Source organism: Strix aluco, chromosome 12 (assembly GCF_031877795.1).
Source record: "Strix aluco isolate bStrAlu1 chromosome 12, bStrAlu1.hap1, whole genome shotgun sequence".
In the NCBI taxonomy this organism is placed as follows: Eukaryota; Metazoa; Chordata; class Aves; order Strigiformes; family Strigidae; genus Strix; species Strix aluco.
The window spans coordinates 11,695,562-11,721,429 of record NC_133942.1 but is presented as its reverse complement, the minus strand read 5'-3'; the positions used below and the strand labels follow the sequence as shown (position 1 = coordinate 11,721,429).

Genomic DNA, 25,868 nt, shown 5'->3' with positions numbered 1-25,868 from the left:
TGCATCACCAGAATCTGAAATTTTTATTTCTTGTATATTTAAGACTGATCGGTAGAAGATTCCCGTGGCCAAAAAAAAAAAAAAAAAAAATCATATGACCATTGAGATTTATTTAAAAGGTTCACTGAGTTGGCGTCGAGCAAACCTGAACTGTTACTTCAACCTGGAACCTGAGTACAGAGAGAAAGTACAATCACCCATGTCAGAGGCCCTATCGTCTCTCTTCACAGTAGCCCTTTTGGAGAAGCAGGCTAGTTAATAACCTTAATTTCCACTCCTGTCAATCAACAGAATCATTTCCTTAAAATTCAGAAAGTGCTTAAACACAGAATACAAAAAGTATCTAACTTACAAACCTTCCGATATAGAAAATCAAAAGGTGGAGCATGGCAGATGTTCAGAGATCTGTATCAAAGTATTAAATTGTAAATTAACCAGAGTGACTGCACAGGATGGATGCCCGAGACAGCGGAACTGCACGTGACGTGTTTGCCGAGTTGAGGGTTGTTCCTTCTGTCACGGTTCCCACAGAGCTGATGGAGACTTCTCCCTTTCTCACTAACGCACTTGCTCTCTTTAACACACACACAAAGATTTCCTACAAGCTGTGCTGAATTATTTATATTACCTTTTAAAATAAGCTATTAGTTACACAACCTCTTCAGGATGTATCAACTCATTAAAATTCTAATATGACCGATTTCCAGCTCGAGCAACAAGATTTGGTCACTGTATGCGAGAATTAAAACGGTACTTGCTTCCGAAGACTGCCAGAGCCTTTCCTCAGTTACATTAAGGAAGGAGCAATTTTTTAAACATTCAGTTTTCATTCTCAACTGCTAGCTCACCTGCAAAATACAAAAACACGGCACTCATGAGAAAAGCAGGAGTATTTTTGCTCATACAGGTATTACTGTAGAAAAGGAGTCCTTTGGCTGTACATTGTTTCCACAGTGTATTTCTTACATGAGATACAAACTGTACAAGTTCTCCAGTTTACAAAGTTTTCTAAATTGCAGAAACAATTCAGCCCGTATTTATAATATCGGTTTTAAATGTAAAGATTATTACAGATAAGGTACAGTCTAAGTAATTGGCTCAATGTAACAGCAAAAATGTAGTTTTAATACAATTTGCAATAGTACAACTATGCACATATGTACAGAACTGTTTCCTTCTGTTACTTCGCTGACTTTGAGTATACTCGTCACTTTTTATGATCAGCTTCCTTTAAGGTAAAGTAAAAATGGTTCAGTTTCGCAGCACTTCAAGTTCCTCCGTGGAAATCTCCTCTCATCCACATTCCTGCCTCACTCAGGCCTTAAAGAACTCCGTCACTGAAGCGTGGCTTGCCATAATCAACGAGGTCGTTTTGTAGGTCTCTTTCTTCATCATCTGCAATTAAAACATGCAGCTGATGCGATACCGCTGAAGAAATCCTTCCCCAGGCTTTCCCCGAGCATGCTGCTAATGCCTCCGTCCACACGGAGCTGCCTCGCCCGCGTACGGGAATGAACTCATGGGGGAAACACGGGAACGCACACGGGCCCGGGAGCGCACGTCCGGCTGCTGGCACTCCGGGACAGGGTCCTTGGCTTTACTGCAACTGTGTGCCAGCAATTTATTGACTTAAGAGACTGCAGAACTAGTTAAACTTACTACTGTAATTTGAGATTCTTCCTGTAAGGATTTCAATCTCTTCCCACTAAAACCCAACTACAAAGTCAACTGCTTTGGAAAGTCACACTGCCGTTTTTTAAGCCATTCTAGAATCAATATGCTGTAAGATTCTGCCAAGGCTGGGTGCCTCCTGGGACTGGCGCAGCCAAGCCAGCACAGCCCCCTCCACGCTGGGGTAATCCTTTTCCCACCTACTTCGCAGATTTGGGAGATGATGCCTTTCAGGCAAACATGGCACAGCAAATTTTTCAGTGATGGGAACTTTTACTAATGCTGGAACTGACTTTGCTGTCAACATTTTTACATACTGCTACCTCGCGCCTCAGACTTGAGGGTAAAATTTGAAGAGAGGCTGTAAAAAATGTACAAGGCAGCTCTCAACCTTACCCAACCTACCACCGGAAATCCCCGCTCCGCTCTCAGCACTGCTGGACTCAACAAGAGGTTTTTCAGCGCTGCTCTTCACAAACAAGCCCGTCCAGCCAGGCTCCCACGTGACCCGCGCTCAGCCCCACAGCCAAGGCGCCGTCTCTGGCATCGCTGGGCCGTGGGTGCCCAGCCAGGGAGCCGAGAGCCAGCAGCGCGTCTCCCTCCTGCACCCGGGTCCTCTTTACAGGGGATTTACAGCTTTGTCCTTCACTGGAAGAACAAAGGTGTTTCATCTTGGCTCTCCGATCCACAATGATTGTGTCTCTGCACCACTCTACTCTGTCCTACTTCTTGGCTTTTGGATTTCAGCATAATGAAAAATGGTAAAATTAAAACAAACACACTTATGCATTCCCAGTATAACCATTTACTCTAGCACATGCAAAAAAATCCATGAAGAAAATGCACACTGATTTTGTTTTTTCAAGTGATGCTTTAAAATATAATATTCTGCATTCTACCTGCCAGAATTCTGATCTCTCCTGCGTGGGTCCCCAGCCTTCCTTCCTCAATAAGCAAATAAGTCCTAAACTTCAGTTTGTCTCAATTAATAAGCTTTTCTTGCATTTTAAAGCTGTGTTCCTTTATATTCAGGAAAGATGCTTGCTATATATTCAGGAATATATCTATTTCCATTCCTATATTCAGGAACGGAAAGCAAAGTTTAAGTTTACCACGTCTTTTACCAGACGCTGAGCTGCCTGAAGCTCTCCAACACTTTTATAGCACTGACTGGTCAGACTGCCCGCAAGGTGAGTGCCCGCTGCTCACCCCCCAGCAGCAAGAGGCTGAAGTTTATCTACGTGACATGGGCTTTGTTGGGTAAGAAACGGCCACTACAGCACGTGGATATCACTTCATTTATATCATCTGCCACCAGCCAGCCACCACAAAAATATATTTACTATAGTAGAAGCCAACAACTTTTAAATATCACCCTGCATTTCAAGCAGGTGGACTGAAAGAAGGAATGCCAGACATTCACGTGCGTGTATGTTCCAAATTTGTGTATTTTCCTCTGATAATCTAAGGCTCTCACATTTTCTGTGGCAACAGAAAAACATGTTTAATTAAATTGCTTTGTTTGCACATGCCACATGCTTTGTTCCAACCTAATGCAAAACCACGTGATGCTTTTCTGATAGTTTTTAGACAGAAATTCAGTGGGTTTTTTTCCCCCTCCCTAAACAATTATAACCACCCTCCCTCCAAACGCCCACAATTCTACCCTCTCCTACTCTGCAAACAAGTTAGTGTAAAGACTAAAGCAAACACTTTTTCCAAAATGCTACTTGTGGAAGCATGGCTTACCATGCTGGTTGACTCGCATCAAATCAAGTCAAGTTACTAGAAACAACTTAACAGTGCTTGGAAAACTAAGTCCGAGGTAGTAACCTATGCTGCTCAGACTGTTCTTCAGGAAAAGGCTTCCAGAAGTCACTCCTTAAGCTTTAGTACCAGATACTAAATCCATTATGTCTACACACATATAGAGAGGGGTTGATCAGAAAAAAGATTTCTGCCAAGTCCAAATTTAAAGCTACCAGAGCAGTGAACTGACAGGCACCACATCTAAAAGGCAAACAGTTTTATGAGGCCACTTTCAGTTAGAGCTCTTTGGGTTTTTTTTCAAATACCCTTTGCATAGCAAGCTACATAAGCCCAATCTCTATGATTCTGAACATTCTCCACCACTTGCTACTATATCATACCCACCTTTTCATAAGCGATGTACAGGAATGCTGTACCAGTGGTAGTTTACAGCCTAGATACTAACTCTTGCTACCTAAACCATCAGTTTCCCTGGACAGGCCCCTGTGGCAGCACACTGGCGCTGGTGAGCAAACCCGAGCCCTGAGGTAGAGCAGAAGCTGCGTCCCCGCGGGGCTGGGGCAGCCCACCTGCAACCCACCTCCCGCCGAGGCTGCGGGAGGGACGAGCCTGGGGCTGGGCAAGGCGGGTGGCAGAAGGCAGCACAGACCCAGGGACAGTTACGTGGCCGTGATTAAAACCTCAAGAATTTCATTCTGAAGCCCAGTTAAGGAACTGGTGTGAGGCATCACCTGCTGTCTCCTGTGGGGAACTGAACTAAAAAACCATGAAGAACCTGACCCACACAACTGCTTGGCTTTGCAGAGCGGAGCTCAGCCACACAGTGCTGCGTGACATACCACAAGATCATACCCATGGGGAGCAAGTCTCCTACTTCCACAGCATCAACAGAGCGGCTGCATACCCATGTGCCCAAGCACATCACAACCCAGTAATCACCCGTCCAGAACAGATGTTAGCAATCCCCAGTGGCTAAATGCCACTGCTAGTTTTGGGCAGAAGTGTAACAAAACAGGCCATGCCTTCTGGAGCAGCAATTGGTAAGTTAATGAATTGCCCACGGTTCTGATCCGTACTTTTCTGTGGCTTGTTCATGAGTTCAAGCTGCCAGCCTAGCCAAAAAGTGCTGACGCTGCCTAGCTAGATGCATGCCCACAGAAATCAGTTGCTTTTTATCAGCTTTTTTTATCAGCTTTTCACCATTAATTATGCTTAGATACCAATTAAATACATGTCTGAAAAATTACCAGCTAAAAAACTTGTGGATCAAAATCAGGGTGCCTGTAGAACTTCAATCGGGGTTGGGTTTTTTACCTCCCTCTATTTTGCACTTTCCTTAATTGGAAATACTATATATATTTATGTAAATGCTTTCACCCTGCAGACATGCAAGCCTTTCACAAAATTTTACCGAAAAAGTGGATGGAGGAGGGCAGACAACGTGGTCGATACATGGCAGACAAGCAATGGAGAGGCGATGCACTGAGGCATGCAGGATGAGAGGTGCTGAACATGCAGATGCGGGGATTAGGCTGGCACCAGATTAATGAGGTTTGAAGTTTGGTTAGCAAGGAAAGCCAGAAGCCTGTTGAATCTGTGTACGATGCACCGAAATCACACTTCGAATTGCTAACTGAGACCTCATCGCATACCACCTTGAGGCAGGCGTGACAGAAGCAGTACTCAGAAAAACTACACTTCTGTATTTGAAAATTACTTTAGTAATGTCAGAGATTAGATCCCAACACGCTAGATACCAGATTTGGGGTTTTAGACAAAATAATTTCTGCAATTTGAAGTGTCTTGATTCTCCCAGCAGAAACTGTTTACACAACTGCCATCAGGTATCCGAACCCTCTCACTGTAACGCTGCTTCCAAACGGAGAGCAAGACCAAATTGTAACGGTTGCCTAAAGCTTATTTATTCTGTATTAGAAATTTGTGATCAGCTAAAAATAGTGAGGCTTTACACAAATTCAACAAGTAAACTCAGCGTGGATTTTATTACAATGGGATGGAGACAAGGCCCAAGCTCACCTTGGACGTCTTCTTCTCCACCATCACCATCCTCTTCCTCATTGTAAGCCAGCTCAGCCTGTTTGTCTGCCTCATACTCACCCACGTTACCATCATCCCCATTATAATCTGCCAGTTTAGAACCCTGCTGCGGATCAACAGGGGACTCATTCTCATCAAAGAATCGGCCTGTGAAGTAGGCAAAGGATTAAGTCAGAAGCAGAGAGGAAAGAAACAGGAAGATTCTAAACGAAAGCAGACGGCAGGTTAAGATAGTCGGGGGTTTTGTAGTAGTTTCAGCTGGAGGAGAAGGGGTAGGACGGAGAAGGCTTGGGCAGGGGGAGAACAAGGCTTATGGAACCCCTCTGCAAAGGGCGTACGCAGTCTCTCCGCACTTGGATCTTGTGAAATCCCATTGTTACAAGCTTCACTCTCCGGAGGAAGGAGCTGGAGTAAGTGTCCAACCAAACAGCTCCATCTTTGACTACCTACAAACACTAATAACAAGTTTTCTTAAAATCCTGAAGAGCATTCCATGGAAGCTTTCGTCTCTAGACTTTTGCTGAGGAGGACTGGCATTTTCCTACCCACAACAGAGCAATATATTGCTGACTTTGTATATGGAGACACCTGCAGCCTGTGCACCATGCTGTCAAGGGTGAAAACCTAGCAAGGATCTGCCTTGCACCTCTGAACTGATTTCTTTAACTACCTAATTAATTTGGCTTTACACTCTGGTTTCCTATTAAGCTTTAACAGTTTTCAAAGTGTTCTGAATCCAGTATTTTTGTATCCCAGCAAAGAATGAAGAATAGTTCCAGATACTGAAACAATGCACAAGAAAAATGAGAATTAGCTGGAACAATGAAACGACCAGTCAACCAAGCACACAATGAAAGATTAACGGTGTGATGTCAAGTTCAGAGCTGGTGTTTACTGGGATACAAGATCCGTTCAAGTCTAGTGCAGCTCAGTCTGCTTGCCCATTCCTTGAAGAACGCAACACTGAGTCTGCAGAGGACACGAGTCTGGAGGGATTATGTATAAATGAAAAAAAAAAAAAAAAAAGAAGGATTAAAGTGTGACACAATCTTTACAGACTGGAAACGGACTGAGAAAAAAGTCTGCCAAGGCAGATGTGAAGTGATTCACAGTGGAAGCAATTAAACAGAGAAGTAAAACTGAAGAATAGGATTTCAAAGTTAGGATTAAAAAGGAGGTTGGGGTTACAATGGACAGATGTAAAAATGAAATTATTTCTTAAGACAATGAAAACTATCACATATGGCAGCATATAAAAATCAGGACAGAAACAATAACACAGTGGTTATCTGGGGGGGAGAAAAGCAGAAAAATCACATCTAGCGCAGCTCAAATGTACAGAAACAGAAGTTTCAGTTATTTTCATAAAATAAGCAAGAAGAAACTATGATCTGTTTAGAAATCAAAAGTTTAAGTATTATTCATTCTCTATTCATCCCTAATTGAGTAATCCTTGCTATGACTGTATTTTTGGACACTGCGTTGTATATAAAAAGCAGACAGAACTGTACAACTCGCACATGTTAAATATCAAACAAGTTATCGAAAGACAACTGAATGCACTTAACTTACAGAAAAAGCAAGCCTGTAGATATGCCAGAAGTATTGTGAGAAACAAGTACTGAACACATTTCAGCTGACAGAAGGTTAAAATGTAATCAAGGGATCCTGGCCCAGAGGCCTGCGAGCGGGAGCTCGCCTGAGCACCCAGCGCCCGGGACCGCCTGGGCAAGCTCGGGCTCCAGCACCGCCCCGGGATGCAGCTGCTCTTCCACCACAGGCGCTTCGTTCTGCTCTCAGCATTGGGTATTTTAGCTCAAGCTACCCCACGCCAGGGGAGGAAAGGCCAAGCACGCAAACCTCGCCGGCAGTGGGGAGGGCCCAGGCGGTCTGGCCCCACCACGGGGTGTGCAGTCAAGGGCACAAGAGGTTCAGGCAGTAGATGACTTCTCGCACAGCAGCGGGAGAATGTCGGTACTCCGACATGATGCACGTACAGTGGTCTGGGGATACCAAGACTTGAGGCAAACAGCAGTTGCCAGTAGTTGGACCCAGCAAGGCCCCCACTGAAACTGGTAAATCTGGAGTCGTGATGGCGGCGTGGATCTCTCTGAGCACTCCAGAGCCAAGGCAGTGTCTGTACCGCAGCACTGCAGGGGCTGGCTCCGCGAGGCACACTGCAGTATGCTGGCCTGAAGCACGAGCAGTTAGTGACAGCACGCAGTGCCCCGTGAGGATGTCACCGATGCCAAAATCTGCAGGTAACATTTGCTGAAATGAATCCTGTGTAGACACAGGGGTATTACTCCAAGCTGGATCCCTACTCACACACTACTCGGAGCAGCTGTTCACATGCTCATCACTAAGGACCTGCTCACAGGACAGCTCCAAACAGCAGCCAACGGGAGGGCAGCTGCACCCAGCCCTTTCCCAGGGTGCCAGGTAAGAGCACAAACAGCGACTCTGCTGCAGACACTTTCGGGTTCTGCTGCTTTCGAAAGCGAACAGCTGCGATGTGCCCATCTCTGTACCTAGTACCAGAGTTGCTTTTTCAATCTATGCTATCAAAATAAAGGAAAATATCTTTTGGGAAGAAGTTCTCCGATTCTGAAAGTGGACAGGTATGACAGATCCCCTGAGCAATGACGGTTCCTGGTCTCACCCCCGGGGCTGATGCACATCACGTTCTGAAGCGGTCGGTAACCAAAACCCCGGCAAAAGCTGCGTGCCAGAGCCAGGCTCCGCTACCCCAGAGGGATGAACTGATCACGGACCCTTCAGAGCAGCCACTGCCAACCAACTGAGAAATAAATCCTCTCCCAACCTGGATTAGCTATTCCCATACATGACAGAGAAAGCCCCTCCCTCACTGCATCATCACAGCATACAATGTGAGTCGTTACAAATGTGAAGGAGCAAAGAGAAAAGGAAAAGAGTAGTCGGTGATGGTGGCTGACTCTCAGGTCCACAGCCTACAATGGAGACATTTCATTCACTGCTCCTGCCTACAAAGCTGGTCCCCCATCATCTAATCCACTGCCAGGGAAGGCAGCCAATCCATTTAAAAACCCCAACTGAAATACGAAGCCCAGTCATTTCTGCTGTAGCCACTCAGCCAGACAAGTGTAAGAGCTTCAAGAAGCTACCTGAATGAACTAAACAAGTCTTGCACATCTCAGGATCCACTGAGTGGAAGAAAAGCTTGCACAGGTTGCACGCCAATTCTGAATACACCTATCCCCACTTCACCAGAAAGATCCATGAGTGATAGTAAAATAACTGAAGCCTTCCCTACAGATCTGTTTCTTAAAAAAACCCCAATATAGCCCCAAAACCCAACAAAACAGCAAACTGATGTCCATTCCCCACCTCTTCAATTCTGGTCTTTTTAGAGATTTTTTTTTTTCCCCCTCATAGTAAACCCCACTTTTTTTTTTCCTCTTCCCTGAATTCCTTCCAGCTTCGCATTGTCTTTCTTTGATATCTAAAGCCAGAGGACGGCCCCACAAGCACTAGGTAAACCAGAGTTAGCTACTCCCTCTCATGACCTTATCTGACATTCCTGTTCACACATCCCAGAAGAAAAACCTCACTTCAAACATCTGTCAGTGACCAATGCCCACCGTCGACCACATCAGTTTGACCGAGCTGCTCGCTTGCTCTTTGCCCCTTACTCTGCACATGCAATTCTCCATTCTCATTGCAGACTACTTTTATATTTACAAACTTTTACGCTGCTGAACCACATCTCATATATGGTTTACCATCCAGCACTGAAAATACCAAACAGTGCCAAGCAAGGGATGCATCTTTGTAAAGCTCACAGAAGCTTTTGCCTGGATATATGCTGGCTATGCCTGGAATAGTCTTAAAACTGTGCACCCACCAAACAGCAATTTACTCCTGACCAGGTCTCCATTAATTTGCCTACAACAAAGTCACATTCCTGTTTCTACAGCTTCCATTCCTTTGAACACATACTTCTCAGATCACGTCACTGACACAGTCTGCTCTGGAGAAATCCGTGTTAACCACTTGTCATACTGTATTCAAACTGATCAAGAATCTGTTCCCAAGCATTGGTGCTCAGCTGCTGGGTCTCCAGAACTCCTCAAACCCTCTTTCCACGCACTTTTCAAAGACATGTCTATTTGCGGTACGATGGTACCGCTCTCAAAGTTGCTAATGGTTCAGAAACCATTTCAGGTAGCTTCTTAAACCTCGTGGATGAGGCCTGGCACAATCTGCAGCCTCTGTCCTTGGGGGGCTACATGGGCGTGGGGGGAGGAGGAGAGAACACCCTCAGCTCCCCCATCCCTGTGCACCCCTTCATGGCAGCACAGGCACCTGCTAGCAAACTGGCTATATGCTCACAGGCCCCACTTCAATTTAACCTCTGCTTCAGAAGAGCAACTAGAACATCTTACAAGAATAAATGGTGTATTATTTTAAACTTATTTCTCTGTTATTCACGGAATATTTAAAAGATTGCTAGAGATTAACACTTTTTTCCTAAAGTTTCTCCAAGCTACAGATGTGCCAGTCAAGTTTTAGACCATGAAAAGGAACCACAAGTTAATGCTAATGAAGGGAATTTCACAAAACCTTTTATGACAAAAAGGAATTCAGTTTCGTTTTCCTGAGAGCAACCCTAGCTTTCAGAATTCTTTTCATTGATCGCTGAAACCAATTCATTATTCTATTTCAACAAAATTACTATTTCTATACCACTATTTATCCAATCCACAGCATTATCACAGGTTTCTGGCAGGAGGCTACAGAATCCCTTTCTCCTCCCAGTTCTCATGTCTCTGGAGACGGCTGTTCTGATGTGATAACTTGACATCTTGGAATACAGATTTTAATCAGAAACCAAAGTCAAAGTGAAAGCTACTTTCTTGTAAGTACAAAGACATTTAAAGTTAAATCTATATAATAGCTATATAAAATAAAGAAAAATCTTATTTGGATAATAAAACCCAAAAAGGGATGTTTCAGCACTATGTTTTTTCTTCCAAATGGCCCTTCCCCACCCAAATGCTAAACAATTGCAATTAGTTCTTCAAAAACAACTAGGTTAAGGCACAGAGTATAATGACTAGTTATACTAATACTTAGGGGTATAGTATCTCCACCGATACCATAAGAAACTTGTTTCACTATAACGTTCCTGCAGTGCCCTGGTTTCGGCTGGGATGAGTTCATTCTTCCCAGCAGCCGGTGCAACGCCGCGTGTTGGATTTGGTGTGAGAACACTGCTGGTATCACACCGATGCTTCAGCTGCTAAGCGGCTGAAGGATTTTTCAGTTCCGTGTGCTCTGCCAGCAAGGCAAAAAAGCTGGGAGGGAGCACAGCCAGGAGAGCTGACCCCAACTAGACGAAGGGCTACTCCAGATTATATGACGCCAAGCCCAGTATAGAAACTGGGGAGGAGTTGGCTGGGAGGGGCAGATCCCCACTCGGGCATCGGTCAGCGGGTGGTGAGCGACTGCACTGTGCATCACCTGCCTGTCTTGGGCTTTATTTCACTCAGAATCACAGAATCATCTCGGCTGGAAAAGACCTTGAAGATCATCTAGTCCAACCATTAACCTAACACTAACTGTTACTCTTTTTGTTATCTTCCTTTTCATTACTAATGTATTATTATTATTATATTTTATTTTAGTAATTAAACTGTTCTTATCTCAACCCACGAGTTTTACTTTTTTTTCCTCTGATTCTGCTCCCCATCCCACTGGGAGGGGAGGAGCAAGCGAGCGGCTGTGTGGTGCTGGGCTCCTGCTGGGGTTTCGCCATGCCGGAGGGGCAGATGCCAAGGCGAGGGCCACAGGCGTGATGCTCCCTGGCGTTACGTGTCAGCCCAAGGTAAAGACGCATCTCAAACCCAAGAGCTCCCAGACAGCTCTGTGCCTATTTGCAAGTCCCTACCTGCTGCCTGCCCACTAAGCCTCAGCAGTGTCACCATCATCGTACTCCATAAACAATGACATGGTTTGCTCCTGTCTGGAGGCTTCTTCCTCGAGCAGATGTGGAAGAGAAGGGTTCTGGAAAACTTCCTCACACAGAGAACAAACTTCTGGCCAATACACATACACCACCACAAAGACCCTCTATGCAAGGGCTGAATTCTTACAATATTGTCCAAAACATCGTATTCAAGTCAAGCGATAGAGTGAATATAAGTCACTCGGTATCATGCATGTACCAAAGGTCTTGACTTAATCTATTTAAATATGTAGCAATTTTGAAAAGCATTTTAAATTCTTATAAGCAAATAATTTTTTTAAATGACTGAATATATATATGAAAGACGACACATCAAGGCATATCTTTTACACAGTAACATACTACATTTCTTTCCAGGCTTACTCTCCACCACTGTAACCATTCCTATTTTCCTGACAGGTGCTATTACAGACAGAAAATGCAGTGATTTTCTTAATATACTGAAGTATATGATATTGACCAACTTACTTTGCTTCATCTTCTGCAAGTCACTAACTCTGCTCTTTGGAATTTTTATATGGTCTGTCTCAATTTTGTGCTCTTTCTGATTTTCCATATTTTCTTCAAAATTTAGGTGCTGGAGAGAATTTGGAGGTATCTGCTTCACCATATCAGCATTTCCATCATTGTCACTGTGCAAACCTACAGAATGAAGAAGCGCATTGGGTTTTTACATGGTTCCAAAAGAAGGCTACAACCTTACTGCAAAAGATAATTCATCACATTTTAATACGTAATCAATCCTAAGTCATTACCTTCTCAGCTGATTTTCTGTATGTACTTAAGCCCTTGATAAAGCCCAGAACAATAATACATTTATGTATTTTTTTATCCTCCTGCTGATTCTGCTTTTCAAATCTACTAAGCATCATTTATTGTTTCAAGAACTATGATCTGAGGAGAAGGTTGCAGTAGGTCACAGGAGTTATGCTAAAAATAATAAGCAGAATCACAGGACTACATAACCAAGGAATACAGAAAATCCTGGTCCCCCTGAAATTCACATCAACCTTCTGTTGACAGATTCTAAATTCAACGAAGCAAGCTTTCCATTTGCTGTCTTTTATATTTTCTCATTAATAAAAGTCAAAATGAAGGACTACCTCAGAACAACAAAAAGAAACAAACTACTTAAAAAACTTGACATTTGGAAATAATAAACTTTAAACTTATATACAGACTTTGAGCTCACTAATTTTGGTATTCTAACCTGCTTACACACCCACTATAAAAGGAAAATAATTAAGAAACTTCTGTTGCCTTTTTTCAAAAGAACTAATAATGGGCATAACGAAAAGCTCCAAGCTGTTTGGTCATGTCACAAATATATAATAAGCACATTATATTTAATGTTTTTTAGCAGAACAGTATTTGAACATGCCACTTGCAGTGCAGATATAATCTTCTCTTTGACATGAAAGCAAAGTGACTTGATCCGTGAGCATTAAATTTAAGTGTATTTTCTATGCATTTGTGTCCTTTCTAACTGCAATTCTTCTAAACTTCTAGTTCTCTCATGTCCTAAACCTCCTCCACATCACCCTCAAGCGAGCTGTTCACAGAAACAGGAGGACACTGAGCAGGTGATAATACCACTGGTTAATCTCTGCATATAACCAGCTACTGAGAGATCAACAATCAACTCCTGATAATACGTTGCAGCCCTGTAATTAGTACCCCTAAGGAGGAATACTAATTTCAGTTACTCTCCTCTGTCCAGTGGAGAAATCTTGAAGCATTTATCTTTGAAACTTCTAACTCTCAAATTTGGCTGAAGTTGGTCAAAAGGCTCAGAAATTATTGGCTGTGAGGGGGATGAAAAGAGGTCACACAGCCAGCAACCTGAGTGCCTCAGGAAGCCAGATGCCATACACTCCATCTTGTGTCCTGTAGAAATTGATCACTGTTTTTCTTTTTGTAATCACATCAAACACGAAGAAGGGGCTGGCCATGTGCATCTAACATTCACGACAGGGCAGCAGATATTAAATACTAAGTTTCCTACAAAATGTTGACAAATGTTGTCACCTGCTAGTAAGAATATTACCTGGTGCCAGATTTGGAGCATGGGGCTGTTCAGTTGGAAGATTTACAACAGACTGATGACCTTCACTTTTAGGAGCTGAAATAAGTGGCTTCTTTAAAGCTAAAACAAAATATACGGACAAAAGCATTAACATGAAACAAACAGACATTCTATATCAGGTCTTCCTCTAACAATCCTGTACACTTCTTTGTTGTTTTCTTACTTTTAAACCACAGATGAAAATATAAAATACAGGATTGGGGTCAGGGGTGTGTGTGGAATTATCAGAAGCATTCAGGTTTGAATATTCAAACCTGTAAAGCACAGTAAAAATTATCATATTTTACACCCCACTTGAATTTTATTACCACAGACAGATTTTAAATCTTTGCATTCACTACGAATCACGCTGTATTCAAACAGAATATATACACCACCAAGAACCCAAATGTGGAAGTATTAGAATATTTCTCCTAACCAGTGGGAGTATCCTCAGCTTTAGCAGGGTCATTATCTTCTATTTCAGGCATGCCTGCATCTCCTCCTGGTTTGATTTTCTCTATAAGACAAGAATAGGATATTCTGAAGTTTGAACAGTGAATTTCCCTCTTGTGGAAGGCTCCAAGACCAGAAAAGTCCTTTACCCACAGAACATGTCCCGGATTGATAACACAACTACAACACTCCTTATCCTGCACTGCCAAAGTCCCTGAAGCCTCTCTGGGGCAGTGCTCCCCATCTCAGTGCGACCTTCAGAAAAGGATGGGAAAGATGCTCTGCTCTTGATAACAGAATAAGAGAAGCCTGCTGCAAGAAGCTGGCTGGAACAGACGCTGGACCGATACAAACCAGTGCTGATTCAGCAGCACAAGAAGCAGAAACAAAGGGAACCCATCTGCCTTTTGGGGGAACACCCGCAATAGCCACTCGCCGAGAGCCGCCTGTATGGCTCCCGACAACCAAAGGTCCCTGCTGCTCCTGACTTACCCCGCTGGAGGCTTCTCCCAGCAGTTCCAACACTCCTCGCCTCCAGCCACCTTCTCTGGGCAGATTCCAGCTCTCCAACAACGTGCCCCTTCCCTAGCCCACCCCAGGACATATCTCCCAGGGAGCAGAGAGGCCACCCCCAGCCCACGACTGGCCACGGCAGGAAGGAAATGCCAAATGAGCCAACAAAGCGAACACAAAACTGCGCAAGAAACTACCTTCATAAAAGGAGCCGGAGAAAAGACACACCAATCTCTGGATACCTATAACTCTAACTTAGTACAACCCCATGCAGCTAATCGAGTTATCTGAGCTAAATAATTCATTGTTCCACTTCAGAGATGACAGCAAAGGACGCAACACAACTGGTCCACTATCTACCAGAAACGATAAAACAAAGGAAATACCTTTGCCATTTACAACATGATCTGAAGGCTGCTCATTCTTTACTCCGTTTTTATCTTCTGCCTCTGGAACAGTCTTAGATATTGCCTGGTCATCATTACTGGGGCTTACTTCAGTGTCTTTGCTGGACTGACTTTTTTGTGTGGCCTGTTAGAACAAATTCATAAGGAACCAATATTAAGCACATCCCTGAAAATTACAAAACAAATACCCTCGAATTCAAGATCACTTTGGGTAAGCAAAATCACATTTATGAATTAGGTGATCACCAAAGCAAACAACAGCATGAGTCCTCTATATACAAACCTAAATCCCGAGGGTAGGAGATAAGAGTATGGAGATGTAACAGAAAATGTAAAATACAGCATGGCTGTATGACGTTTGCATTGGCATAGGCAGCTCAAGTACAATGCAAAGAGGTCAAGACACCATTGGCCATAAGCCTCAGGTCAGAGACTTTGAAACAATCCTAGATTTTAAGAAAAGATCTGACCAAAATCTACTTTAAGTCTGCCTTATTATTTGAAATGTTTGTAAACAGAGACAAAGAAAGGAAATGCATTTTTAAGAAAAGCAGTTATTTCATCTGTTTGTAGGAAGGAGGCCCATATTCTACTGGCAGCTTGCACCATATAATTACACCCTTGATACTATTCAAATACCGTTGTTATTTGCATCACATTAGCACCTCGAGGCCTCAGCAGAGATCAGGTTCCTCTTTGCAATAACCTATATAAGGGTATAAGAACACAGATCCCACTCTGGAGAGCTATAAAGTAATATCCATTTTATAGAGAAAAACTGAAATCCTTAGCAATGATGTCATGTAGGAAAGCTGCAGCAGAGCAAAGAATTAAGCCTGATCTTCAAGGCTTAGTTCACTGCCTGAGCAGAAGAGGCAGATGTTCTTACACCAACACCCACTCAGGGCTGCTCAGGATGCTGTTTAATGAAAAGTTAGGGGAAAAATGTCCAAGGCCTCCATATATTTGAAGTGCTGAGTCAAACAGCAGACTGTGGGCTCTTCTAACTCAACAGAGAAGTTTAGCTGCCCATTACCTTTTGTTCCCGCACAACTTGGTCCATTAGTTTCTTTATGTTTTCTTCATGTTGCAGTTTCATTTCCTTGATCTGCTGGCCACACTGCAGACTTGATTAGAAACACATTATTAGTTATATTTCATTTATTGTATCTGCTCTCCCATAAATAAAATAGGGGGAAAAATATGAAGTGGCACAAAAAGCCAAACCTGAGATATAACTAGAATAGTCTGTCCAAAAAGCTTTGTCCTGGAATGTGTATGGAGTGGAAATGGACTGAACACAGAAAGAAAGCAGAACTGGAAAAAATAGGGACAGAGCAAAAAAACAGTAAAATAAAAAGAATGGCCTTGAACATATTTCCTCCAAAACCTGGAAAGCGACTGAAAAGTCAAGCTCCACAGTTAATCTGTCATCAGCATATATTAATTCCGCTAGGAAGGCAATATATTTCCCGTGGCTGTCAACACAGAAGATGCACAACTACTACTATCAGTTACTGCTACCAACAAGTAACAAGAGCTGAATGACACAGCTGTCCCAGCTCCTCGAACAAACCACGCGCAGATCAACCCAATTCAACAAAACTCCCGTCTCCCACAAACCCGCAAGGACTCAACATCGCACCTGAAGAATATTTTTAGGTGCAAAAGTTTCAAACATTATCTCAAGTGTTAATCTCCCCTATTCCTCACAGCTTCAGAAGCAGTTGTTCTCCCTGCTTCTCCACCACAAACTTAAAAGGCTGAGGTCAACTTAAAATTTCAATATACACAGTGCTTTCAACTTCAGTTGAAAAAAATGAAGTTACACTTTCAGAAAAACAGCAATTTACAACCTTGGTGGCTTACAGAACTGCGTCGATTAAACTCTTCCAATTATTTGTTAGCCAAGATCTCCATATTATTAAAAAAATGCTGAAAAATTCCAGTAAGTCAGATTTTTCTTAGAGCATAGCTCACTTTGGGGGGAGGAGCAGAACAACACAAAAAATAGAACTTTAAAATCAAACAACTAGCTAAGTTGAAGTCACATCACCAAATGAGTACACTCAAGTTTAAGGATTAGCAGAAACAGGATTAATTTGCACTTTTCAACACAGACCTCCATTGCACACACACAAATTTACAGTTACTTACATTCTTGAAGACATACCTGTCATATTCCAATCTCCTTGTCAGGTAAGTATTGTTCTTCTTGTACTCGTGAAGCTGATCTTCCTGGCGAATGAATTCCTGACGTAATTCTGCTAGTTGTTCTAGACCAAAAACCAAAAATCAACATGAATAAAGAAATATAAGAAAAAATGCCCCATGGCTGATACAACTTTCAATATTGCTATACAGGTTAAAAATATGCTCAAGTTTAATGTTATTTCTTCTAGATATACTTCAAAGATTCTTAAACTAACTTGAAAAAAGATGTCAATTTACTCATGTATGCCAGATGCCAGTATGAATTACAGACCAATTCTTCTGATGCTATGCCAAAACCCCTAAATTTTTCTCTCCCTTTTCATTCAAAAGATGTACACAATGCTATTTCACCTATCTGTTGGAAATCTCCTTAATTTCCTGAAAGATTCTGTTATTCTGAGGAACACAAGTACTACTAGGTTGCTTTAGGCCTGATGGTCAAATATTCTTTTTCTGCAATAAGTGTACAGAATAAATTACCTTCACACTATCCCTAAAATCAATACATATTTCCTGTCTTCACAATTATTCTAGAAGTTTTCCTCCCTGCTCCTCAGGCTACAAATAACTGATAAGCTTCCTACTATTTGAAGTTGCAACTACATAGATACAGGCAGAAATGCCAAGTACATTGTCTGCAGGCATGTTCAAATTTTGGCATTAGCCGTCCCAGGTCACTCTGAAATCCGTAAGATTACGGGCATTGTAATCCTGTCTGTATCTATCAGTCTTAAAAGATATTTTCTGGACCTTTTCTAACCCAGCGTAAGTATCACAGCATTGCTGATCCAAACTACATTAAACTGTGTATTCGGTCATGAAAATAATTCTAGTATCTTGGAAGTAAGCAGTGCCAAAACACATGACAGTAGAGCAAAGTCTACGAGAGCCAACCCGACACTTATCCAGACCAGGGAATAAACAAATATAATGAAATCTCACATTCTGTGATGTTCCAGCACCACTTGATCCTTCCTTTACAATGTATTCTGCAGTACCTAGGCAGTTAAAAAATACACAACTTCACAGCCTGCCAAATCACTGTTTGGCCATAAATTCCTTACCCTTTAAACGATGTATGTCTGCCATTTGATAGGATATGTTGTTCTGCAGCTTAATCTGAAAGGAAGAAATGGTTATATAAATACAGCCCATCGGCAGGCTAGAGAGGGTTCACACTGCCAAGACTCAGGTGCATTTGTTTGCATTGTAAAGACAATTTATGAGAAGGATTATCAGAACGACATATACAAAATTCTTGTAAATATAAGTAATCTATGTTTAGTGATCTATAAGTGATTTCACCAACCTAAACACTGTATTTAGGCTTTGCTAACAAGGACTTAAATTTATTTCCAGAATATATTTCTATCAAAAAAGCAGACTCTGTCAGGACTAAAATAAACACACTGCATTCTGATACTGCAGGAGGAGATGATGAATTTCCAATGTCAACACATAAGTGTATAAAAATAAACATGCAGCATCATTAGCAAAAACAATTTTTACCTAATGTACATTTGAAGTAAATTTTTTATGTGATGTACCTAATATCCATAATACACAGTTTATTTTTAAGTGAGAATGTGACATCAGTAGACTTTCACAACAGCTTTTAATTTGGTATTTTTAGTAAGGAAAAAATAGCAGTTACAATAAATAAGAAATGCATGTACACAGTGTCATTAAGATGCTTTGGCTTGTTCTTACAGAAAGACATATGTAAAGACAAAAAATAGCAGAAATGAAGAGAAAGATGCACATGTAGAACATGCTGAGAAAGGGTGAAAAAATCCACCACTGTCATCAGGCAACACTGGTGTAATTATTTTTCTTGTAGTTTCATGATGGGTATAAACAGTAACTCTAGAAAGGTGCTGGAAGAGCGCTGTCATTCTTGGGTTACAAGGTCAGAATTACCTCTGGGAATACCAAGATGAAGCACAAGTGCGGGGCGGGGGATACACACACACAAACACAGAGGCTATTTCAACTCCCCCACAGATTCTGCAGCTCAATGGCTGAGTCAGTTACCTACATTTCCTGTCAAAACAAACAAAAAAGACGTATGCCCTTACTTTAAGACTTCCTCCACCCACCTCTACCTTCTCTTTTACCGAATTATTCATTTCTGTAAAAATGTTTCATGTAATGTTTTTGTTTTTAAAAGCGGCACTCAAACTCTGGGGGCCTGACTCAGTCTGTCCCACACGGGCTGAGGGAGGCATCTGTGACTTCAGGAACTACGGCCCTACCAGAACTGCTGAAATCGTGATTTTCTGCAGAACACAGTGTACACGGAGGCACGCATCCAAGAGCTCCAGCCACATAATAGAGGCTCCTTATGAAACAGAGCGCTCCGTCGAGAGTTTTGTTTGCACCAGACTGCGGTATCCTGGCTCGTCCCTCGCAGCAGCGCTCACACGGGCAGCACCGGCAGCGAACGCGGCCCCGTGGCCCGGAACAAGCACCAAGAGGGTTTCTGGAGAGGCACCACCGCGATGGTGGGAACGCCCAGCCACTTCACAAGGCTTTTCCCGAAAAAAGAAGGACCGGCAGATGATGCAATCTTTTGGAAACCCGAGAACCCTGACCATACCGCTCTGAAATACAATACAAAATAAAAACACCTAACAGGGACACTTAAGGAGCCAGCTCGACACATTAGAGAAGCAGCTACACATGTGCTCTGCCCCCCAAGACATTTAAGGCACTCCAGTTACAGGATGCACAAAGAACAATACGCAAATAAAATGAAAGCCTGCATTGGACTTCCTATGCTTTATTTTAAAATGCAAGTAAGCCCCATGGCGGGGACTTCATGCAGAAGCACAAGCCAAAAGCCAAGCCCTTCCATTCCAATAGGCGCCTATCTTGCCAGCTCTCCATCGAACGGGCACCGGGACAGGGGAACAGATACAGAGAGTGATTTGTTGAGTGGTAATGAGAAAGTATCTTTCCCTACTTTGCAAAGCCACTGGTGATAACCAAATTTTTTCCTGTCCTCCGCTCTAATGCAGTTCTCTCCCAGAACCCAGTAAATCCACAAAGGAGATCCTGGGAAGTAGCAGGTTCTGTTTTCAAACCTTCATCTATCAGAACTCATACCACAGAAAGCCTTCCCACTGGCTTGCTTCTGCTCAGCCTATAAAACATTTGACTTGAAATGAGCTGGAGGAGGGCTGCCTGTCTGTTAACAGGAGTTTGATTTGAAGATAGCATCAGCTTTATCACACAATCTTTCATTTTGGCAATTTAGAGTTTCAGAGAAAAGTGACAGAATTTATATCCAAAACAGCTCAGCTGACAGCAAATGTCCCTCATCTGAGGGATAGAAAGCGAAGAAGCTTTTTTATGATTCATGGGATCTGATCCACCTACACATGCAAAAAAACCACACTCCACAAACCATGGCACTAGTCCAGTTCTTTCTGAGCTGTGTCCTCTGAGAGTCTAGACCTGTTTGTGCTGTTTGTATTTCTCAGTGGCTTCTCAGATCCTTCCCAAAGCAGTTGGGATGTATAAAAGAAATTCTCTGTGGCCCAGTGAGCTCTGTGCAGGAAAAAAACCATCAAAGATCCCATGCATGCTGGAGCTATATACACGCAAGGCAACCTTCCAGTGCTGTCTGAAGTGTAACGGTCTCCTCATGTAGTGAAAGGCAGCGTAAGGGAAGAAAGTTCTGAACACGCTGGAGCTTATCTGTGTATGGCAGGGCAGAACGCAGGTGGCATTGCTCTCCGATTAAGTTTGTGGTAAATGGCAAACCTCCACCTGTATTCCCCGCTGAGTCATTTCTTTATCTAGCAAGAACACCCTCTGGACTGCCTGTGTCCGTGCCCCTCCGTGCAGCTTCCCCAGCCTGGGTGTTCCCAACGCGCTGCCAGGGCACGGGAAAGCTGTTTAGAAGGCTGCTTGCACAAGGGTCTATGCGCAACAGTTCCGTGATCTCCCTGCTACCGCCAGCTGCCTTTTTCAGAATAGGCAGTGCTACCAGCAAGCAATTAGTGCAGCGTTAGAGGTGATGCTGTGATCATCAGGAACATGCCTCAAGACTGGAAGAGGCACTCAACATCACTGCTGCAAAGCTACAGCGTTGCAGACGGAGGAGCTATCCAGGAGTTTTGGCAACAAAGAACATAACCAGCTGCTCCCAAGGATGTTTGACTAAACAGTTTCATCGTACAATGCACCATTCCTAGGCACCATGTCTAGGGGCGAGCTGTATCACACACCTGGCACAGCCAGCAGCAGCTCTGGAATGAGAAAGGCACGCTCCCCAGAGCCGCGCTAGCAAACACACTGCTACCAACCCCTACGCGCTGGCTGGCAGCCAGCTGGAAGCTCTCCACCACAAATTCCTGCCATTCAATCATTTTATCGAGCTTATTGCAAAGGGATGTGTAGAGCTATGAAAAAAACCAGTATCCTCATGGTATGCTGCAAAAGAGCATGAGATACTCGGGAAACTAATGCTACCTCGGCATGCACCACCTCCCCAAGTGTGGGGGGTGGGGGGGGCTGCCACTACCCGTTTGCCTCCCACGAGGAGCTCCAAAAGAAGTCCAGCAGACCATCATGAGCTCATCACAGGGTGATAGGAGAAAAGAATTCCCAAGAACCCAGGCTTTTTTACTTTCCTTTTTTTTTTTTTTTTTTGGAACACAAGACACTAGGTCACGCTAGTACATTTGCTCATAAGAGCAAACAATATTCTGGTGCAGTGTGACTGGCTTGTTACGCATGCAGGGGGAGGGAGGAGACAGACAAGGGTTTGGGCTTGACTACTGATATCACCGAGCTAGGAGGAAGCTGCCTGCAGAAATTCAAGTTGCCTCAACAGGGGGAAACGCACACTTGATTTATATGACCACAAGGCAAAGAATCTCTAATGAAGACAAAGGAGCATAAAGCAGGATTGACACCATGATAACCACCAGAGCAGCATCTTTCAAAGGAGTTTTCTATGAAACAAGCCTAGATCTGTTGTGATCACTTGATACCCTGGGAATTACCAGTGTTGGTGTTTTATTACAGCTCCTGCATTTCACAGATGGACTAAGATCATTGGTAAAAAACTGTTCAAAGAACATCCCTGCTTAATTCTATATTAAGAGGGGAAAAAAAAATATCTTTTAAGCCTTTTTTTGATCAGACACATTATGCCTACTACTCGCTATTTTTTTTGGTAACAGATCTTTATTCTCTAAATCAGAGCTTTATTCTCTACTCTCTGAAGTACAGTCACTTAAAGGGTTTTTTTAGACAAAAAATAGGATTGTTGCCACTGAGAACATGACAGTAGCTCACATGGGAGGAAATGAGAAAGGGACAGTGACTGGTTATTAATAAAACATACCGCTGTTCTTGCCTATTAAGGCACACCGAACATTTTTAACACAAGAAGAGAGGATATTCAAAAGCTACTAGCTCACATGACCTTAAATGGCAGCTTCTGGAACAAAGACTGAAGATAAGGGCATACACTGCAGCATGCATACAATTAACAATAAAATTAATTGGAGAGGTTTACTAGCCACATTTCTCTTGCCCCTCTCCTGCGAGATGCCAGACTCTGAGAGCGTTCAAAGACCAGCCAGATTTATGGAGAACACCACAGCGGTCAGCAGGCAGGTGCAGCTCAACAGCACCTCAGTTTGTATCATCTGCATCAAAGCGGGCTCTGGCTTCCAGTAACCCTTCCTAGACACCCTGACTTCACACTTGCATTTCCTCTCCTGGCGTCCTATAGCAAAACACCACAGATTTGAAAAAAAAAAAAAAATTCTTGTATTAAAAGCAAGCCTTGCCATGCAGCCCAGTAACCCATAGCTTACTCAAATACCACCAGTGGAGCTTTACACCTGGCAGTCGGTTACAATAATGCATGAAACAAGTTCAGTGCCCTGTGAACAGAGGCTAAACCATGGGAACACAAAATCAACTTCACCTACACAGAGAGCAGCCATACTGCAAACACCCACCTATATTCATTCCTTCGCACACCCTCAGCCACTTCCCCCCCCAAGTCTGCAGTTGGAGGCAGTTTCAGGGCATTTACCAGCCCTCAGCAGTCCTCCTCCATTAATTTGTCCAGTCTAGCCCAAACTCATGTTCTTTTACTATCCTCAACAGCCCGAGAAAGGGAGTTCCAACTTGGTGCCGTGACTGGCCACTGCCTGTGTTTTCAAGCTACTACCACCTTTGGGTGCTTGCTTTTATCGAAGAGGGCAATAAACAACTAACTAAACCTATTTGCCCTCTATTTGCCTGTAAAAGTTCAATTTAAAAAAACAAACAACAAAAAAACAAATCAAAAACCCCAACCGTTTAGAAAACTACCAGTTTTCTGTCTTTTACAAGGGGAAGCATCTTTCTTAAAACCTAACTGCTTTGAGTTCAGCTTCTCTTAGACTTAATTGTTTTCATATTTATATAGAATACTTATTTAGAAATTAAACTAGATTTTATAGTATCACAATATTTTTAATCACAATGGTGTTACTTGCATTTATTTCCAATGGAGAGCACCAGTATCCACCATTACATATCTAATCAGGCTTTTTATTCCAATCTCAGAACAAAAATTAAAAATGTAAAAGAACATGTTTGCTGAACACACAAATGGCTTAATTTTAATGGTTCAGTAGGAAAGAAAACTTTAATATAAACTTAATCAGTTTGAAGGAGTCTAATTCTGTAATGAGACATGTATGTACTCAGATTTTTCTGTGACAATTAAATGCATTTTCTTATCCTGCTCATCAAATGTGTGATATGAAAGGGCCAGAAAAACAAACTCAGCCAGTAATAAGTCTGAGAGTGCAATATTTCCATAAATCCTGCTGTGATAAACAGTGTTCAATTAGCAGAATTCTGAACTGCATGCAAATAGAGTACACGCTACCATACACGACTGAGTAAAAGAACTTGTCTGCTGCCTCCTCTGTGAAGAGTTGCCTGGGATGATTATGAAAGCGGAACAGTGAAAGTTGATGCATTCACTCATTTTCTCTTCTGCAACAAAACAAATGCCCGGGCCACCTCCACATAGAAGGGCAAACTGAATTTTGTATTAGCTTGTCTCTTTGCAGCTAATGAAAGTGACAAGTTCTATCAGCAGCAAGGCTTTTTTTTTTTTACCAAGTATATGCTGGCTGCATAAGAAGCAGACTCTGATGTGCCTGGCATTTTGAGAGACACAGGGAAAAGAAGCTCAGGGCCGCTACACCTGAACATTGTACTTGTTTTATTTTCCTTGAAGCCAAGCAAACTGTAGTTTTAAGGCTGTGTACAGCTTTCTGACTGATCACAAAAGATCAAATAATCTCAGCAGAGGACGAAAGCTCAAAAATAATAATTTAACAGCCATCTAGAAGACAGTGAGGTCTCGGTGTTTTGCTTCTTAGCACACACGCGGCCTTTGCTGGCCATTTTCAGCTCTTTTCTGGGATGCATTCAGAAACCTGCAAACGTCCCAACTCAAGCAAAGCCAACGCACCAGCTTTAGACACCAGTGCCTTGGGGCGCCTCTGTCACCCACGGGCTGCAGGGACACCGGCCAGCACCCCAGGCAGAGCCACCCCGGGCAGAGGCACCCCGCAGGGCGCCGGGGGACACCCCCCCACCGCCACCCCCAGGCCTGGCTGCCCCCTCCGCTTTACCTTGCTGTCCTCGCACTTCTTCACCTGGCCGTCCCTGGCCTGCAGCTGGCTGCTGAGGTGGCTGTAGTCGGCCTCCTTCTGCTCCAGCTGCTTCTTGTGCGAGTCGACCTTGCCCATCAGGTCCGAGTTCCTCTTCTCCAGCCGCCCCCGGGCCACCTCGGTGCGCTTGGCCTGGCTCTGCAGCTCCGCCACCTCCTCCTGCAGCAGGGCCTGGCGGGACGAGGCGTTCCAGCAGTTGAAGGCGAGGATGGCGATCACCACCAGCAGCGCCACGAAGACAAGGGAAGGCAGACGGCCGCCCCTCCGGTTGGCCCCGAAGCCCACCATGGGGGAGGCCGCCGGGCGGGGGCTTCACCCGCTCACCGCTTCCGCCCGCACCTGAGAGGGGAGAAGCAAGGACGGGGGGCACGAAGGCTGCTCAGGGAGCTGGGCGGCGGGCGGAGGGGCTGCCCCGGGGGGCCGGGCGCATCCCCAGCGGCGGAGGACCCTGAGGGCGGCGGGGGGGGGCCCTGAGGGGAGCGGGGGGGCGGGGGCTGGGGCCTGAAGCAGAGACGAAAGAAGCGCAGGCTGTCCGGGGCGGCCGAGGGGAGCGGGGCGAGGGGAAGCCGCGCCGGGGCAGGGCTCTGCCCGCGCTGCCGTGGCCGGCCCAGGCGCCGCTCCCGCCCCGCGGGGAGGGACAGGCCGCAACGCTGCGCTGGCGCCGCCACCGCGGCGCCCCGCCCACCTCGCCGGCCGGCAGCGGCCCGCTCCGCCACGCCCCTTCCAGGATACGCCCCGCCCCTTCCGCCGACCAACTCTCGCGAGACTAACCCGCCGCGCTCTCGCGAGAGCGGAGTCTCCCGCTGCCGGGGAGGCGCCATTTTCTGTGAGGGGGGTGGCGGGGGAGGGCGGGTTTGCACCGCCGGTGGCACCGGGATTCCACGGGGACGGGCTGCGGCGTAACGGGCTGCGGCGTAACGGGCTGTTGGGGGGAAGCAGAGTAGGCTTCAGCGCTTCTCCTGAAAAATGTTTCCTGAGGAAATACAACGCGTGTTCGAAAT

The 25,868-nt window shown here is 44.2% G+C and overlaps 1 protein-coding gene across 3 annotated transcripts; it reads right to left on the bottom strand.

Moving 5' to 3' along the window:
• GOLM2 (golgi membrane protein 2) lies at positions 1–25,509 on the bottom strand. 3 transcript variants are annotated; one of them, XM_074837567.1, is made up of 10 exons: positions 24,829–25,509; positions 18,229–18,283; positions 17,124–17,226; positions 15,987–16,077; positions 14,930–15,074; positions 14,014–14,094; positions 13,557–13,655; positions 11,978–12,151; positions 5,479–5,646; positions 1–1,395 (listed from the first exon to the last, which is right to left on the bottom strand). In XM_074837567.1, the coding sequence occupies exons 1-10, from the start codon at positions 25,153–25,155 to the stop codon at positions 1,322–1,324; spliced, it is 1,317 nt and encodes a 438-aa protein (XP_074693668.1). In that variant the 5' UTR covers positions 25,156–25,509; the 3' UTR covers positions 1–1,321. The 3 variants fall into 3 exon arrangements, with proteins under 3 accessions (XP_074693668.1, XP_074693670.1, XP_074693669.1); XM_074837569.1 differs by lacking the exon at positions 5,479–5,646 and having other exon boundaries at positions 1–848; XM_074837568.1 differs by lacking the exon at positions 5,479–5,646 and having other exon boundaries at positions 24,829–25,508.
• Positions 25,510–25,868: the final 359 nt, after the last annotated feature.

What these genes read in the sequence shown, in the direction of transcription:
- GOLM2 (XM_074837567.1), bottom strand. Translation starts at nt 25,155, where the DNA reads ATGGTGGGCTTCGGGGCCAACCGGAGGGGCGGCCGTCTGCCTTCCCTT. An exon ending in AAGTTGTGCGGGAACAAAAG is followed by an intron (nt 15,075 to 15,986) that starts GTAATGGGCAGC and finishes TTGTTCTAACAG; the next exon opens with GCCACACAAAAAAGTCAGTC. An exon ending in TGCTCCAAATCTGGCACCAG is followed by an intron (nt 12,152 to 13,556) that starts GTAATATTCTTA and finishes TTCATTCTGTAG; the next exon opens with GTTTGCACAGTGACAATGAT.